This window comes from Sorex fumeus, unplaced genomic scaffold (genome assembly GCF_029834395.1).
Source record: "Sorex fumeus unplaced genomic scaffold, SorFum_2.1 ptg000029l, whole genome shotgun sequence".
NCBI classification, from domain to species: Eukaryota; Metazoa; Chordata; class Mammalia; order Eulipotyphla; family Soricidae; genus Sorex; species Sorex fumeus.
In genome coordinates, this window is record NW_026606086.1 from 17,880,604 (window position 1) to 17,898,064 (window position 17,461).

General features: G+C 67.6%; 1 protein-coding gene across 1 annotated transcript; it reads right to left on the reverse strand.

Moving 5' to 3' along the window:
- Positions 1 to 4,142: 4,142 nt before the first annotated feature.
- On the reverse strand, positions 4,143 to 16,557 carry FASN (fatty acid synthase). Its single transcript, XM_056115723.1, has 41 exons — positions 16,404 to 16,557; positions 15,707 to 15,842; positions 15,288 to 15,440; positions 14,716 to 14,889; positions 14,430 to 14,630; positions 14,216 to 14,338; positions 14,032 to 14,147; positions 13,798 to 13,932; positions 13,264 to 13,726; positions 12,969 to 13,156; positions 12,710 to 12,899; positions 12,353 to 12,447; positions 12,132 to 12,266; positions 11,857 to 12,060; positions 11,644 to 11,759; positions 11,395 to 11,567; positions 11,124 to 11,315; positions 10,964 to 11,044; positions 10,706 to 10,885; positions 10,455 to 10,634; positions 10,175 to 10,378; positions 9,794 to 10,098; positions 9,346 to 9,720; positions 9,108 to 9,272; positions 8,884 to 9,002; positions 8,640 to 8,794; positions 8,328 to 8,531; positions 8,102 to 8,252; positions 7,848 to 8,026; positions 7,652 to 7,771; positions 7,458 to 7,580; positions 7,133 to 7,356; positions 6,850 to 7,045; positions 6,617 to 6,768; positions 6,458 to 6,549; positions 6,219 to 6,370; positions 5,899 to 6,141; positions 5,630 to 5,812; positions 5,310 to 5,540; positions 4,921 to 5,240; positions 4,143 to 4,842 (listed from the first exon to the last, which is right to left on the reverse strand). Exons 1-41 carry the CDS (start codon positions 16,509 to 16,511, stop codon positions 4,453 to 4,455), a joined length of 7,626 nt encoding a protein of 2,541 aa, XP_055971698.1. The 5' UTR covers positions 16,512 to 16,557; the 3' UTR covers positions 4,143 to 4,452.
- Positions 16,558 to 17,461: the final 904 nt, after the last annotated feature.

A 17,461-nucleotide genomic window follows, 5' to 3' on the forward strand; every position in this document is an offset into this window, starting at 1 on the left:
CGCCCCCGATGGTCGCGAGCCCTGAGCGCCGACTGGAGCGGACCCCGAAAGGTCACCAGCTGGCCCCGCCCCGCCCCTCACCCCACGGGAACTGCGCCCTCGGAGGCATGAGGGAGACAGCGTTCAGCCTCCGCGCCCCGATGGCCAGGCCAGGACGTCTGTCCGGAGCTGCAGGGCATCCCCGGGGATGCCCACGGCAGGAGGGCGGCTGCTGGGGAGAGGGTCTGCCCCCAGGGAGTCCCCCGCCGATTGTCGCGGGTCCTGAGCCCTCGCTGTGTCCCCTAGTTCAGCAGCGAAGGAGGCCCCTGGACCCAGAGCCTCCTGTCCCGCTCCACCTCCTTGGCCCCCTGGGAAAGGTCTGCTGTGGGCGAGGACGGCAGAACCCGGCCCAGCTCCCCGGAACCGGTCCCCACCCGCGGTCTCGGGCTCAGGCTGGGGCCCCCTGGAATTTCAGGGAAAAGACAGTCGGAGCCTGAACACATCCCTCCCTGCACCATAACTGCCCGCTCAGGAGATGCTGCAGTGAAAATAATTTGAGAGAAATGTGAGGGGACATGGGATGATGCTGTGGCCATCCTTTGCCTTGCACAGGCTTTTCGGGGGAGAAGGTGAAGTATAATTTCTCCAAATTGTCATAGACTGGAGTTCTTGGCTCCAGATTAAAATTGATCTGGGGAAAGACTTAGGTTCTGAAGGCACTTTCACATTCTTGTCAGACCTTTAGGCTTTTCATCACACCTGACGATGCTGAGGTTACTCCAGTCTCTGTGCTCAGGAATCACTCCTAGCAGTGCTCCGGGGACCCTATGGGATGCCAGGGATGGGAATCCAACCCAGGTCGGCCGGTTGCAGAACAAACACCCTGCTTACTGTGTTATCGCTTGGGCCCTCTTTACATTGTCCTTTAGCTTCTGCTTTTCGAGGGACCCACCCTCCTCCAGTGGAAGGCACTCAGGGCTTCAAGAGGGTGTGGTCCTCATTCCTCTGGCCTACTTCAGGGCCGCCAGTTCCTGCTTTGATTATTTCCCCAGCAACTCATCACGGCACACATGTACCTCAGTCTCTGCCTCAGCTGGCCCAAGTGCAGCCTGTAGGCGCTGGACGAGGTAAGGGAACATTCAATCCATAACACCCCTCCTCCACTCAAACCACACTGAAGGGGCTGGAAAGATAATACAGTGGGCAAAGCGCTTGCCTTGCACGTGGACAACCTGATTTCAATCCCTGACACCAGGAATAGGCTCCCCGGGTCCCGCTAGGACAGCCCTGAGTTCTGCTGGCTGCGGCACAAAAACCACAAAGGGTCAGAGCCATAAGACAGCTTTGGGGGGGTGGGGGGGAGCCTGGTGTTTGCCTTGCATGTAGCAGACTTGGGTTCGATCCAGACATTCCATATGGTTCCCCGAGCACCAGGAGTGATTCCTGAGTGCAGAGCCAGTGGTAACCCCTGAGCATTGTTGGGTATTCCCAAAAAGCCAACAGACAACCCCCGAATCAAGGATGGGAGCAAGGAGCAAGAAGTCCAGTGAGAGAGGGAGAAGCAGCTGGTGGGACCCTGGAGGCACAGAGGCCTTGAACAAAGTTGCAAATCGGATAATCCCAGGAGTGTGAGGCAGAGAGAGATGCTTTAGTAGAGCCTGGAGACAAGACTGAAAAACACTTTCCCTGAGGGCGGGAAGGAAAGGAAAAGGGGAACAGGCAGGGCCAGTGGGTGGTCGGGAGGAAAGCGGATTTGTGGGAGGGAAGAGGACAGGAGAGCTGAGCATGAGAAACAAGGGCCCCTCCCTGGCTTGTGCTGAGGCTCCTTTCGGCACTGGGCCACCCAGAAATTAGAGCAGAAGGAAGAAAAGTGACCCCCAAAGGGCAAAAGCCTTTTCAACCCTGGGAGAGAGTTCAGTTCTTTTCAAGCCTGTCCTGAGAGAGGCGGGGTGGTTTGGGTGGGGTGCCCTGCCCCCCCACTAGATGAAGGGGCCTTTCGGGTACAGGAAGTGACGTCAAAGGCGAGGACTTGGGGGGTCTGCACAGGAATAAATAGAAACCGAGAAAGCACAGCGGAAACCAGGGTTTTCCTGGAGCAGGGTGGGGGGTGGGGCCCTGAGTTCCATGCCCCGGGGTCCCCCCTAAACATTGGGTATTCTGTGAGCTGGTTTAGAAGGAGGATTCTGCCAACAATGGCTGTAAAACCACACTGACACATAAGGCGTTTCACCAGAGGCAGGAGAGGGGAGGGATGGCTTGCGCAGAGGCGTTGAGGGCTGAGGCGAGGGGGAAGAGCGAGGCCGGCACAGAGGAGGGGAAATAGAGACCAGCGAGGTGCAGAGGAGAAGCGGGCATAGCGAACGGAGACAGAGTGACAGCAGAGTCCGCAAGTGGATCTGTGAAAGGCACATGTATGGGCTGGGAACTTGGTTCAGGGGCCAAGCGTATATGCCCTGAGCATGGGTTGGTCTCAGAAAGAACAGACCCAAACTCCTGAGCTGTTGTCTGCTGCACCACAGAGAACTCCTTCTAGAGTTTAGGCCCAGCCCTGCTACGTTGCAGGGATGGAAACTCTTCCTGCTCCATTTGTGGCTTTTTCTTTGCATTTTGTTTTGTTTTGCTTGGTAATACTCAGGGGCTATTCCTAGCTCTGTGCTCAAGGCCCACACCGAATGTGACTGCAGACGGGGCAAGCACCTTACTCGCTGTGCTGTCACTCTGCCTGCTCCTTTGCATTTTATCATTGTTCTATGGGAGTCACACGGGCTGTTTGGGGGGGGCTGAGGTGTGAAGCCATGTCCATGCACCTGTGAAGTGTGAGGTGGGCTGAAGTACCCCCCCCACGTCCTCTCCGTCCTCTTTCCCGCCCATGTGGGGGGCTTTGCTGTGCCATGCGGCGTGCTGAGGGCCAGGTATCATCAGCTCGCCTGTCCCCATCTATCCCCGAGGCAGGCCCCAATCCCTTTGGCTCTCTTGAGGCTCCTCTCCTTTCCTGGGATGCAGTGGGGTTGGTTGGTCTTGGCATGTTGGTGAGAGCTGGGGCCCGGCCACTGTGGTGGTCTGGGAGTCTTCCCCGGTGCCCTTTGTCTCCTGTGTTAGGTGCTCACAGGACAGGGACAAGTGGCTGTGGAGTTTCCAGGGGCAGGCGGGGGTGGCTTTTCTCGGGGTGTCTGGAAACACCTGCACATGGTGGCACCACGCATGGGGGCGGGCACTGCTGTCATGCCCTCCCTAGGGTCCGACCTTAATCTCCAGACTCAAATCTCTCTCCCAGAACCTACTGGATGATGAGTATGCAGGGGGAGTCTCTAACATTATAGCAGCAGGGGGAGGGGCAGCTGCTCTAAGCTCTGTCCACTGGTGGACAGTCCAAAACTGCCTCAGAATGGCTCGCAGGTTGTTGGTGTCAGGGCCAGCCTAGGTCTTCGAGACCAGCTTCTTCCCAATATACTGACCCTGATGTCCCCCTCAGAGGTGGGCCTGCTCGGGATCTGTCCGGGAGAGCTGTGGGGTGTGGCGGGATCACATGCCTGGCACTCAGGAAGGCCTTTAGCTTTTCCAGTGCCAGGCAGCACCAGGGCCCTACAAGACACCCACCCCTGCCCTGTCGCCGTTTGAGGACTTGGGGAACAAGGGGCATGGGGCTGGGGCCAGTCACTCCTGGTGTTTCGGTGGTGTGTGGAGCCAGAGTGGAAGCGCCACAAGCAAGCATGCGCCTCCGTCTGGTCTATCCCTTGGGCAGTCACTTTTGTTTCTGCAGGGACTAGGCCCCTCACCTCTCAGCACTGAAACCTCGGGCCCCAGCCTGCCATCCTGTGTCTTCCTGGGGCTCGGGGGGAGGGGCCTGCTCTGTGCTCAGTCCAAGAAATGCTTTGTCCAGGGCAAGCAGGAATGCATGCTGCCAAGGCCCGGCCCAGTGCCTCAGAACAATTGGCCCAAGTGGGAGCTGCCCCTGGTCCCGCCGCTGCAGGCCCAGAGGGAGTCCTGTGTCACACCTGGCAGCTCTGGCCCTGCCCCTGCCCCGCGGAGCCCCACGTGGGCCCAGAGGCCAGCGCTGGGGGCCTGAGAGGTGTAGGGTGGGCCCCTCTGGGCGACAGATGTGAGTGTGGGGGCGAAATGGCAGCGATTCTGATTCCCACGGCACAAACAGCACGGCCAGAGGCTGAGCAGCAATTGGAGTCATGTTTTGTGAAAAATGATACAGACAAACAGAGTGGGAGCCGCACCCACCATGGGGCGGACTCTGGTCCTCTTCCCTCTGCCTGCCCTCCCCGCGGTGGGCCAGCCGGCCTGGCCGGGAAGGGCTCCGGCCGTCACAGGGCACCGAGGACCCGGCGTCTCCCCAGCGACGCAATAAATAGGGTTCACAAGGGGACACCCGGCCGGGCCGGGTGGGCCCCACACATGCGGCGCCCAGGCCGCGGCAGCCGACGCTTCACAGACCAGGGGGTCTCCGGCCGGCGCGGGGGGCTGCTAGCCCTCACGGACACTGACGCGTGGCTCGGCCAGGGAGCTGTGGATGATGCTGAGGATGGACTCGAGGCCGGTGCCCTCCAGCAGCGTGCGGTGGTCGCCCTCGATGATGTGCACTGACACCTTGCCATCACACACCTGTGACAGGTTGTAGTCGGCGCCCAGGTTGTCCCCGTAGGCGCCGCCCATCTTGGCGCGCAGCAGCGTCACGTTGCCGTGGTAGGTGGAGCGGGGCGAGTACTGCTCGGCCGCCCGCAGCTTGTGGTAGAAGGAGACAGCGGCGAAGCTCAGCTCCCGGTGGTCCAGGCCCTGGTGGCTCTGAGTGATCATGTCCACGGCGGCGGCCACACGCGCCTCCAGGTTGGCGAGCGGGAGCAGCGCCTCCATCACCTGCGGGATAGAGGCTGTGAGCACTGGGACTGCAGCCCCCTCCGTGGCCCGCACCCCCCGCCGCGGGCCCATGCTCACCCTGCTGTGCTCCGCGTCTGTGAACTGCTGGACAAAGAAGCACAGGGCCTCAGCCTCGGCCTCGGCCTCGGAGCCGGAGGTCATCCTGGCGCGGTAGCTCTGTGTGTAGGCCAGCACGTAGGTGTGTGAGCCATCAAACAGAAAGAGGCTGTTGTGTGCGGGCGACGGGCCCTGCTGGGCCTGCAGCTGCGAGCACATCTCGAAGGCCACGCAGGCCCCGTATGAGTAGCCAGCAATGCGGTATGGCCCCTCGGGCTGGACCTTCCGGATGCAGTCGATGTAGTAGGCGGCCAGGCTGTGGATGCTGTCCAGGGGCGCAGCTGTGGGGGGCTCAGTGTGAGAAGGTGGCCCGGGCCATTCCCTCCCCACCCCCACCCCCTCACACATACCCCGGGTGCACTGCAGGCCGTAGGTGGGGATGCTGAGCCGGGAGGCCAGGTTGTGGAAGACGGTAATGGAGCCTTCGATGGGGTGCACCAGGAACAGGGGCCGCTCGGAGCTCTGCACCGAGTTGAGGCGTGTCAGGGTGGGGCCCTCGGGGTTCACCAGCAGCGTGCTGAGGTTCAGCTGGGCCTGCAGCCGCGTGGGACTGTTGTCCTTGGTAGCGGGCGCCGCCAGTTCTGTGACAGGGAGCAGGTGAGGTCCCTCGTGGCTCGCACGGGGCCCGCCACCCCCCCCCCCACCGCTTTGCGGTGCCCCGTGCACGCACCTTGACCGCCAGCCTGCGTCAGCTCCTGCAGCTTGCGGAGCGTGAGCTGCCGCACCTCCCGCATTGACAGCAGCAGGTCGTGCTCGCGCTCCAGTGTCTGCCGCACCTCCACGCCCATGAGCGAGTCCAGGCCCAGGTCGGCCAGGGAGCTGTCCAGGTTCACGGCGGCCAGGTCGCGGATGCCTGCAGCAGGACGAAGGTGCTGGCTCAGAGGGGGGGCGGACAGCCTGGGACAGCCCTTGCCCGTGGCCATCCGCTTGTCCACGCACCCAGGATGTGCGCCACAGCCTTCACCAGGTCCCGCTTGCCCTCGCTGTCTCCGTGGACGGTGGTCTTCTCAGCCAGCACGAAGCTGCTCAAGACGGGGTACGGCTGGTGCAGGAAGACGTCCAGCACCTCCAGGCAAGAGGCGATGCGCTGGGGCAGTGTGCCACCGATGACCGTGTCGTTGGTACCCATGGCCTCTAGCACGATGCCCACATCACCGATGGCGCCCCACTGCACGGCCAGGCCTGGGGGGCAGGGCGGAGTGAGGCGGGGCAGGCCTGCGGGCAGGCAGGGGCAGGCAAGCAGGGGCCGGGCAGCACACCTGGGAGGCCATCATGACGACGCTTCTCGCAGATGCGCTCCATGGTAGAGTTGGCAAAACCGTAGTTGGTCTGGCCGGCATTACCGCGCCCGCAGCTCACGGAGGAGAAGGCCACGAAATAGTCCAGCTCAGGGCAAGCCTCCCGGGTGACCCTGCGGGGCATGACCATGCCAGTCAGGTCCCTGCAGTCAGTGGCCCTGGTCCCCGCCCCTGACCCTGACCCACGAGCGGCCGCACACCTGTCCAGGTGGAGGGTGCCACTGTACTTGGGCTGGTTCACGTCGCGGAAGGACTCAGGGCTCTGGTTCTCCAGCATGGCGTCCCGCAGCACCTGGGGAAAGGAGCCTTAGCACCTGCCCGGCCCGGCCGGGGGCGCCCGTGCAGCCACGCTCACTCACCATGGCTAGGTTGAAGACTCCGCCCACAGGCCCCAGCGCTGCCGCCTCCTTGATGAGGCCTCGGGCCCCGTCCAGGGAGCTAGCGTCACGGGTGGACACAAGCACCTGCACGCCCTGACGCTGCCACTCGCGCACCTGCTTGGCCTGGTAGCCTGGGAGGGATGGGGGGGGGGGGGAGAGTAAGGGCCGGGGAGCACAGGGGGAGGGGGCCCCCTGCTGCCCACCCGTCTCACCTGTGCGGATCCCGGAGCGGGAGGTCAGCACCAGCTTCTGGGCCCCTCGCAACACCAGCCACTGGGCCAGCTCCAGGCCGAAGCCGCCCAGACCCCCAGCCACCACGTAGCTCTTGTGCGTGGGACAGAAGGTCTTGGACATGGCGGTCATCAGGGCAGACCTGGTCCCCTTCTGGGCCTCAGCATCCTCGCGCACCTGCAACCCAAGCAGAGTGCCGCCTGGTGGGTGCTGGGGTGCAAGAGGCTGGGGGCCGGGGGCCAGGGGCCAGGGGCTGGGGCATACCTGCACCACAACTTTGCCGATATGCTTCCCCTGTGCCATGTAGCGGAAGGCGTCCTCCACGCGGGCCTTGGGGAATACGGTGCAGCGGAGGGGCTGGACCACGCCGTCCTGGATGCCGGCCTGCAGCAGCCCCGCCACCTCCCGCCAGGTGTCGCTCGCCTCGTCGAAGAGCGCATCCAGCAGGATCCCGTGGAAGGTCACGTTCTTGAGGAAGACAGCCATGCCTGGGGGGGGTGGGGGGGTACACTCACTCTGGGCCCCGTCTACCAGACCTTCCACCCCCCGCCCCGGGGCCTCTCACCCAGCCTCCCAGTCAGAGCCTCACCCAGCGGGCTGTTGTTGGACAGGTCAAATTTGCCGATCTCCAGGAAGCGGCCGTGCTGGGCCAGACACCGCACACTGGCCTGGAGCTTCTCTTCGGCCAGCGAGTTCAAGACCAAGTCGACACCTGGGCAGAGGGTCCCACGGTCACCGCACAGCCCTGTGGTTGGGGCTGCACGCGCGTGAGGAGACACGTACCCTTGCCGGCTGTGTGCCGCAACACGTGCTGCTCGAAGGACGTGTCCCGTGAGTTGGCGAAGCAGGTGGCATCCAGCTGGGGAAAGCGCGCCTGCAGGTAGGCCCGCTTCTCGGCCGAGCCTGCGGGGAGAGGCAGGTGCCAGCGTGCAGCAGTGTGGGGCAGGGGGGCCGGGGCCTCCAGGCCAGGCAGGCTTACCCACAGTGGTGAAGACGCGGCAGCCCTGGCTAAGGGCAATAGCGATGGCGGCCTGGCCCACCCCGCCGGAGCCTGAGTGGATGAGCACCGACTCCCCGGGCCGCATGCGCCCGCGGACCACCAGGGAGTAGTAAGCGGTGGTGTAGACTACGGGTACGGAGGCGGCCTCCTCCAGGGTCCTGTGGACACAGGGCATGGTCACGCAGGTCTGACCTCCGGAGGCACGGTGCCGCAGTCCCTCACCCCAGACTCACCAGCCGGAGGGCACGTCCCACAGGAAGTCCTGGGACAGCTGGACAGAGGTGGCCAGGCCCTCGGCAGGCACCAGCCCCATCACACGCTTGCCACTGGCGTCGAGGCCAGAGAACTCCATGCCCAGCATGCAGTCCCGAGAGGCCCATTTCCCTGCAAGGAGAGCGGGTGAGCAGGAGCGGAACGGGGCTCAGAGGGACAGCTGCCACCCAACCGCCCAACAGCTACCTGGGATGGCATCGGGGGACAGCTTGCCCGTGGCCAGCATGATGTCCCGGAAGTTGAGGGAGGCGTAGTGGACGGTGCAGAGCTGTGTGCCGGGCGTGGCGCGTGGCGCATGGTGCAGTGGAGAGCAGACCCAGCGGATGGAGGACAGATCGCCCCGCGTGAGCACGTTCACAAAGGCGTGTTCCGTCGGCTGCTCGGGCCGCTCTGGGGGATGGGAAAGAGGCTGCCAAGGGGCCACGTGCTGGGGGGGGTGCCTGCCACACATTGCCCGGGGCCGCCCCCAACCGCCAGGCAGAGCCTTGAGGCGCTCACCCTGCTCCAGCGGGTAATGGCGGAAGGCGCCCCACGCCCCGTCTCGGAAGACGTTCATCACCAGGTCCCCCTTAAGCACGTGCCGCAGCCCCTCGGAACCCGGCTCCATCGCAGGCACGGGGCTCTTGTCATTGAGGTTGGACACCAAGACACACCTGCGGGGACGGTGGGTGGTGAGGGGGACGGCCGCTGGGCTCAGGTGGGGATGGGATGGGGGAGGGGGCTGCACCCGAGGAGGCCTCACCGGACTCGCTGTCCACCAGGCTCTTTGCGGAGACAGTTCACCATGCCCACAACGCCCGAGGTGTTGCAGCCCACGGCCGTGAGCCACAAGGGCCGGGGTGAGGCGTCGGCCAGCATGCTCTGTGGGCAGAAGACAGGTTAGCCCCTGGCCACGCGCGGTGGGGGAGAGGAAGGGGCAGTGGGGGAGAGGAAGGGGCGGTGGGAGGCGAGAGGGGCAGCGCTGACCTTGAGTGAGTCCACCCAGCGGAAGCTGCTGTCGTCCACGGGCAACAGGATGGGGCTGTCCTGGGATGCCAGGCGGCGGCACAGGAAGAGGGCAGAGCCGTAGAAGGACGTCTTCCGGGCTACCAGGTGCAGGTTCGCCCCTGCGAACAGCTTCTCCCACTGGTCCTGCGAGCGTATGGGGGTCAGCATCGCCCGGGCCCGGCCCTGCCCCACTCCCTCGGCATCCGGGTGCCTGTACCTGGCTCAGGAGGCGCTGGCTTCCGGGCTGTGGCTCGGGGCAGGTGAGGAAGGCCACGGTGTCCCCAAGGGGGTGTCCACGGAGCAGGGTGTGCAGCAGCAGGAAGCCGCCGTCCTTGAGGGTGGCTGCCATGTGGCCCAGCGCTGTGGCTGGGTTCGCCAGGGTGGCCCCAGCACAGTTACAGGCCACGAGGTCGGCGGGACCCAGGCCGCTGGGGGCAGGGCCCATGGGGTCCCACTGGGCCTGGGCCAGGCTTGACTGTGGCAGGAAGCCTGGGGCCAGCTGGTCAGTTGCCACGTAGTCCAACTGCAGCAGAGGCTGCATGCCCAGCAGCTGCGGGATGCGGGAGTACAGGCGGCCCTCGCTGGCCAGCACCTGCGCGTGAAGCAAAGTCAGGCCAGGCCCCCGCAGGGACCCCGCCAGGCCCCCCGGGGCCTCCGGCACCCACCTCCACCACCTTCATCTTCAGCCCATTCAAGTTCTCCAGGGCAGTGTCCACACAGGCCTTGAGCGCCGGCGAGTCAAGCAGGCCACCCAGCAGGGGGTCAGTGGCCAGCAGGGCCCCTTCCTGTGCCAGCAGCTGGCCCAGCTCCAGCTGCAGATTCCCATTGAGCTGCAGCTGGGCGGCTGCGGCCAGCAGCCGGGGCAGGCCCTCCTGAGGGGGCTCCTGCGGGGTCTGGGAGCCTTCCAGCCCGGGCACCGCCATCTTCAGCCCCTGCTGCGCCACCTTTGTCTGCAGCAGTCGCGCCAGCCCTGGGGAGATAGCAGCGTTGGCCAGGGGCACTCGCGGCCCCCGGCCCCAGGGGAGGGGTGCCGGTGCCCTGCTCACCCTGACACTGCTGCAGCTCCTCCTGCAAGGCTGTGCTCCCCGCCAGGCAGCTGTCCTCCATGTAGGGCGTGAACAGGAACTTCTCCAGGATGGGTGCCAGCTGCTCCTGCTGCCTGCGCGGGGCCGGCGACGCGTGCAGCCGCGAGATGAGGACGCCGCCCGCCACGGTGGTGCCCAAGCAGTTGTCCACTAGCACGTCAGCCACTGCAGGCGGGGACAGCGGCTGAGTGTGGCCAGGCCGGGGCGGGGCTGGGGCGGGAGGACAGGCCGGGGCCGGTACCTTGGGTGGCTTCCTTCAGGGTGCGCAACTTCTGGTGGTGGGTGCCAGGGTCGATGTGGATGGCGCTGATGCGGGTGGGCAGACGCAGGCTGCGCTGGGCACTGCCTAGGATGGACACCTGCAGCATGGTGTCCAGGAAGGTCACCCAGTTGTCCTTCCACAGCAGCTGGCCGGCCGTGCCTACAAGGGAGGGGGGTGAGCCCAGGCCGTGCGTGCTGGGGCCGAGAGCGGGCGGGGGGTGTGGGCAGCACCTTCCAGGCTGGCCTCCAGGATGCCCTGGAAGTGCGGCCCGTAGTCATAGCCTCGCAGACGCAGTTCCTTGTACACGTCACCCTGGGCCAGGCGGGACGTGGCCGTGGGTTCTGTGGGGTCCGGGCTGCCTGGGCTGTCGAAGAGCTTGGGGTCCGGGTCCTCCCACTGGGACACTTTTCCTGGGGGAGACAGGGAAGGGCCTCAGCGGGGTGGGCTCGAATGGGGACCCCCATGCCGGCCCCGGCCCTGCCGCTCACCGCTAACTATGAGGGTCCCGTTGTCAGACACCTCAAAGGTGTGAGATGCCTCCAGCAGCCGCACCTCCAAGGCCACCGTCCCTGTGGAGGGTGGGGGTCAGAGTTTACGGTCAGGGTGGGTCAGAGGTCAGAGCATCCTAACACCCGTACCGGGACTCACCAGTCTTGGGCAGGATGGTGGCCTGGTGCAATGTCACATCCTCGAAGAGCACGGGCGTCTGCTCCATGTCCTGGCCCAGTTGGCGGGCCAGTGTCCGCCACGCCAGGCACAGGTAACCGGTGGCCGGGAAGAGGACACGGCCATCGATGCAGTGGTCAACCAGGTAGTGGTCAGGGGACTCGGGGCTGGTGTCTGCAGGGACAGGGCCTCAGGGCGGTGCCCGCAGGCAGGTGGCCGCCCCCACCGCCAGCCCGACAGCCCGCCCACTCACCAATGCTGTAGACGGTAGCTGAGGAGGAGCCGGAGCCACTGGGGAAGTGCTCAGCGGCCGGCACATCCCAGGCCTGGCTGTGGTCCCACAGGATATGTGGCGAGATGAGGGGGGTTCCCCGCGGTGCTGGGAACTCCACGGGCGGGAGCAGCCCGTTGGGGTCGATGTTGATGCTGGGAGAGGGAAAAGTGTGAGAGGCAGCCCCGTCGGGAGACCCATGCTTGCCCGGGCCGCGTGGCAGCCACCCACCCTGCCAGGTGCAGCTTGGCCACGTTGCTGAGGAAGAACTCGAGGTTGTCTCTGTGGTCCTTCTTCATCAGAGGGACGACGGTGCAGCCCGACTTCAGGCCCCGCTTCAGCACGGCCTGGGGACACACACAGGGTCCGCGGCCGCCTCTGCCGCCTGCCCACCTGGCCCGCCCGGCCCCCTCTCGGCCCCCAGGGCCCTCCTCCAGGACGCACCTGTAGCAGAGCGTGCGGGGCAATCTCCACTACCACGGCGTTGGCGGGCACGTGCCGCAGTGCCTCCTGGAACAGCACGGGGCTCACCAGGTTGTTGACGTTGTACTCGGCCGAGGACATGCGGGCCAGGCTGCCCTGCCACTGCGACTCGGGGATGGATGTGCTGAGCCAGCGCGCGGAGCGGGGCCGGGGATTCCGGATCACCTGCACACAGCGGGGTCAGTGGCAGCCCAGGGCCTGCTGGGGCTGCAAGCCCGCCCGTGCCCGCGGCCCACCTTCTTGAGCGCCTGCAGCAGCGCAGGGGCGATGGCGTCCATGAAGTAGGAGTGGAAGGCCATGCCACCCGTCCGCACCTCCTTGGCGAACACGCCCTCCTGCTTCAGCTGCTCCACAAAGCTGGATACGGCCTCCTGTGGGCAACAGGGGGCCCAGGGTTGGACACGAGGCCCCGCCTACCCCTACTGCCCAGCCCGGCCCCGTGTGGCCCCCGGCCCACCTGAGGCCCTGAGATGGTCACGGTGTCCTCCGAATTGTGGCAGGCAGGTACCACGCCGGGGGGACAGCGCTGCTTGCACTCGGCCCAGGACAAGCCTGCAGGCACAGGGGCTCAGCGCTCTGCCAGGGCCTTAATGACGGGGTCCTAATGACAGCCGCGGAGAGCATCCAGGGCCTCCCCCACGGGGCTTTGATCTGGGCATGAGGGCTGGCCCTCGGTCCCTGTCCCACGGGCGGGGTGCTCCCCTCCAGGTCCCTGCCCACAATGGGGGCCCCCCAGCAGACGCGCTGACACCAGGCACCGAAGGACACGGAGCTTGGTCAGGCTGGCCCTCCCGGCGGGGGCGTGGGTGCCTACCCACGGCGGCCATGGCGCCCGGCGGGATGTGTGCCTCCTTGATGCACTGGCCCCTCCAGTAGGCAGCCAGGACGGCCTCCTCTTGAGACAGGCAGCCGTCAGCATAGCCGCAGGCCACTTCCCCCAGCGAGTGGCCCACAATGCCATTGGGGGTCAGGCCCAGGGCGGTGAGCAGGTCGATGAGGGCAATCTGTGGGGAAAAGGACACGTCAGGCACCTGGGGCTCCCCACCCACCACCCAGGCCTGCTCACCGCCTACCTGGATGGCTGTGAGGCACACGAAGGCGTGGACAATGTCCTCGAAGGTGCTCTCGTCCGCGTGCAGCAAGAGCTCTGACACCTTCAGTCCAAAGGGCTTCACCGCCTCATCCGAGCGCAGGACAGATGCCCGGAAGAGGTCCAGGCGCATGAGGCTCCTGCCCATCCCACACCACTGGGCTCCCATACCTGTAGGGGAGGGTGCGACTCAGCCGTGCGCACCAGACTCCGCCACGCGCCCGGGAGTGCACAGGGAGCGAACAATGTGTACAGGGAGCCGCAGGCGGCCAGCTCACCTGAGCAGATGAACCAGAGCGGGCGGTCGCTGGCGGCCACCTGCTGCACCTCACCGCTGCCTGCCTGGCCACCCAGCACGGTCCAGCCCCGGAAGGGCATGGCGGCGACGGGGGCGGCGGCGATGGAATTGAGCATGCTCACAAAGGCCAGGTCCTGTGAGTGCTGCTGGCCCTGGGCAAGCAGGCTCTGCACGGCCTCGGCGGTGCGCCCGCTGGCCAGCAGCAGCCGGGGCAGGGAGGCGTGAGGGGCGGGGGCCGGGCGGGGCTGCAGGTTGGGTCGGAGAATGACGTGGACATTGGAGCCCCCAAAGCCGAAGGAGTTGATGCCCACGTTGCCCCCTCGGACGGGCCGGGGCTGGTCCACCACCAGCAGCCGCCCATCCTGCAGGGCTGGGATCTCGGGGTTGGGGGTGTGATAATGCAGGTTGGGGGCCCAGACACCGTGCTCCAAGGAGAGCAGCACCTGCAGGTGGGCGTCATCGTCAGGGGCCGCCTGGGCCACCCCACCTGCCACCCGGAGTCCCCTGTACCTACCTTGGCCAGTGCCGCGAGGCCAGAGGCAGGTTCGGGGTGGCCCATGTTGGACTTGGTGGAGCCAATGAGCAGGGGCTCCTGGCGGGTGGCACACAGTGCCCGGACGATGCTGTTCAGCTCCTGAGGGTCGCCCACCTGTGGGACCAGGGCAGGGTCAGGTCTGGGAGGTAGGGGGCAGATCGCCTACCAGCAGGGAGCAGGGGCAGGGCGCAGGTCGCCCACTGGTGGGGTCACCTTAGTGCCTGTGCCATGGGCTTCGACGTACTCCAGGGACTCGGGGGACACCCCGGCGGGCGCATACAGGGAGCTGATGAGCTGCTCTTGTACCTCTCCGGAGGGGAAGGTCACACCTGTGGAGACGTGGCCTCAGTGCCCGCCCCTTGCCCCGAGACCCCCATGGCCCCCGACTGTGGCCTACCTTGCTCCTTGTTGCCGTCCGTATTGGTGCCAGCGTTGAGGATGGTAGCATACACCCTCCGGGCCAGGGACTTCTTGGTCAGCAGCACGGCCACCACGGCCTCAGAGCGGCAGTACCCGTTCCCTGAGGTAGCGGGAAGGGTCAGCAGGTCCCCCCCCCACAACCACCCGGCCCTCTTGTTTGCCCGGCCGACTGGCAGGCCCTGCCCCCTCACCACTCGCGTCGAAGGCCCTGCAGGCGCCCTCGGGGCTGAGCATGCCCAGCTTCATGAACTGCACCGACGTGTTGGGCTTCAGCAGGAGGTTGATGCCCCCCACGATGGCCGCAGGGCACTCGCCCGTGCGGATGGCATGGAAGGCGTTCTGCAGGGCCAGGAGGCTGGAGGAGCAGGCTGTGTCCAGGGCGACGCTGGGCCCTGTGGGGAGCAGGGCCAGGCTCTGAGCGGGGACCGGTCCCACCTCCACCCGCTGCCTGGGGACCCCTGGTGGGTGAATACCCACCTTTGAAGTCGAAGAAGAAGGACAGGCGGTTGGCCATCATAGCCCGCTGGCAGCCCACCATGCTGTAGCCCAGCAGCGTCTCGGGGTCCCGGCTCAGTGCCTCCGAGGCCTCGGAGCCACTTACGCCCACCCATACGCCCGTGTGCGTCCCTCGCAGTGAGGCCGGGTTGATGCCTAGGGGACGCAGCAGTCAGCCTGACCCGTGCAGACCCAGACCACCGGATGCAGGACGGGGGTGGGGGGGGTGCCCCAGGGGGGCGGTGGGGCCCAGAGCTGACAGAGGGCAGCATTGTCCCCCAGGCTCCCCGGTCCTAGGGCCACTGGCAGGGCCAGTGAGGGCCAGTGAGCACCCAGGCCGGGCTCGGGGATGAGCAAGATAAGGAGACAAAGGCCGCCTGTTCCTCGGGCTGCACGGAGGCAGGGCGGTTGCCCGGCCCTGGCCAAGGTCTCAGCTGGCACTGGGCAGCAGAGAGCCTGACCACCACCCTCTCACCTGCTGCAAGCCTGAGGCCCCAGGGTGAGGGATGGACCCAGGGACCAGCACAGCCACCCCAGACCCCAGATGGACCCACCCGCATCCACGATGGCCTCATAGGTGACCTCCAGAAGTAGGCGCAGCTGTGGGTCCATAGTATGGGCTTGCTTGGCGTGGACCCCGAAGAAGGACGCGTCGAACCTGGACAGGTCCTTCAGCTTGCCAGAGCGCCGGGGCAGGCCGTAGAGACCTGCGGGACACGGGGGGCTGAGCCCTCAGTGGGCCCTGGACCGAGGCCGGAGGGGGCGAGGGGGCAGTGCCGCGTGCCAGCCCCGTGGTGACTCACAGTGGCAGATCAGGTGGAGCGGGTCTGGAGGGACCGGCCGGCACAAGGTGCCAAACCAGCTCCCCAAAGCGCAGAGCCCTCGCTAGGCGGTCGGGCCGTCCCGTCCGATCCGATCCCCTTCCCCTCCATCCCCAGCCCGGCCCAGCCCGGCAGGAGGTGGAGCCACTCACCCGCCTTCCAGCGCCGGTCATCCTCCGTCACCATGTCCACGCCGCCCACCAGGTTGTCCCAGAACTCCTGGATGTTGTCCGACTCGGGAAGCTTCCCGGACAGGCCGGCGATGACCACCTCCTCCATGGCTGCTCTCTGCGGGCAGCCCCGCCGGCAGCCGGGTCAGCGCGGCTCGGCCCTCCCCCTCCCCAGCCTGACCCCCGGCCACGTGGGCTGCTTGGCCCGGCCCACCCTAATGCCCAGCCCCCTTCCCCCAAAGTCTCAAGCCCCGCACGGGTAGGCACAGCGGCCCACCCCGCACGAGGCGCCGGGGCGGCCCGGGCGCCCCACGGAGGGGGGGGGGGACCGCGCGGGGAGGGGGTCCCGCGGCTCGGCCTGGGCTACATCGGCCCCCGGCAGCCGCGCGGGTGGTCGGCGCCGGGCCGGCGCGGCCTCGTGGGCGCCGCGGGCTGCGGGCCGGGGGTCCCGGGGTGGCCCGAAGGGCCACGCCGCCTCCCGGGCTCCGGGCTCCGGGCCCCGGCGCGGGCGCGGGCCGCGGCTCCCCGACCGACCCCCTCCCCCGGCACGAACAAACAGCCTCGGCGGCGGCGCGGGCGGCGCGCTCTGCACGGCCGCCGCCGCGGGGAGCCGGCCCGCCGCCCCCGCCCGCGCCCCGCGTCCGGATCGACCACGCGCGTCCCGAGGCCCGGCGCTCACCTGGGCGGCGGCGGGCAGCGGCGAGTGCGGCCGCGGCGTCTCTCTGGCTCCCTCTAGGCCGGCGCCGGCTCTATTTAACCGCGGCCGCCCCGCGCGGACACGCCACATGGGCTGACAGCTTGGCTGCGCCGCCCAGGCCAATGAGCGGCGGGGCTGCGCCCGGGTGATGCGCGCGCCGCCGCGGGCCGCGGGCGCGCGCACGGGCGCGCGCGGGGTGGGCGCCGCGCCGGACCCCCGCCCCCCGCCCCGCCCCCCCGGGCGCTCCGCGTCCCCGCACGTTCCCCGGCTCTCGCACGACCCCCGCCCCACGCACGTCCCCCGGCTCCCGCGCCACCCCCGGACACCCCCGCCCGCCGGACGCCCCCCGCCCTCCTTGCCGGGCCCGGGGGTCGCGCGCACAAGGCGCGCCGAGGGGCTGGGCGTGCTTGGGTCACTCTGCACTCTGGGGGCTGCGATGGGGGCCGCGGCCGACCGGGCCGCGGGCGGGCGGACGCACATCCGCGTCCGGGACCCTCAGGCCACCCGCACCGGCCCCGCCGCGGGCCGCGCGGATGGCCGGGGGCGGGCCGCGGGCGCGGCGGCCAATCGCGGGCCGGGGGCGTCGCAACGGCCCAGTGGCGGCGCGCGAGTGGGCGTTGCTAGGCGATAGGGTGATGGGCCGGGCGGGCCCCGCGCTGCGCGGGCCGCCACGGGGACAGCGCGGTCGTTGACCCCGGCCCCGGGCGCCCCGCGCGGGGTTACTGCCGGTCGCCGCCGCCCAACGCCGCCAGCCGCCCACTTGGAGGGTCCGGCCCGGAAGCCGGCGGACGGGGGGAGACACGGCCATGTGGCGGCCGGCCGGCGCGGACGCCCCTCGGCGGGGCGCGAACAAAGGCAGGGCCGCGCGCGCACGTGGCCACCCGCATCCACGAGCGCGCAGACGCGCGGGCGCGCCCTCCGCCGGGCGCCGCGGCTCACATGACCCTCGGAGGCCGAGCAGCCCCACGGCCACGGCAGGGCTAGGCCCCCGGGAGGCCGGAGAGCGCTGGGCGCCGGCCTCGCTGGGGGAGGGACCCTGG

What these genes read in the sequence shown, in the direction of transcription:
- FASN (XM_056115723.1), bottom strand. Translation starts at nt 16,511, where the DNA reads ATGTGGCGTGTCCGCGCGGGGCGGCCGCGGTTAAATAGAGCCGGCGCC. An exon ending in CAGGGCCTTCGACGCGAGTG is followed by an intron (nt 14,339 to 14,429) that starts GTGAGGGGGCAG and finishes CCGCTACCTCAG; the next exon opens with GGAACGGGTACTGCCGCTCT. An exon ending in GGCTGTGGCGCACATCCTGG is followed by an intron (nt 5,813 to 5,898) that starts GTGCGTGGACAA and finishes GTCCTGCTGCAG; the next exon opens with GCATCCGCGACCTGGCCGCC.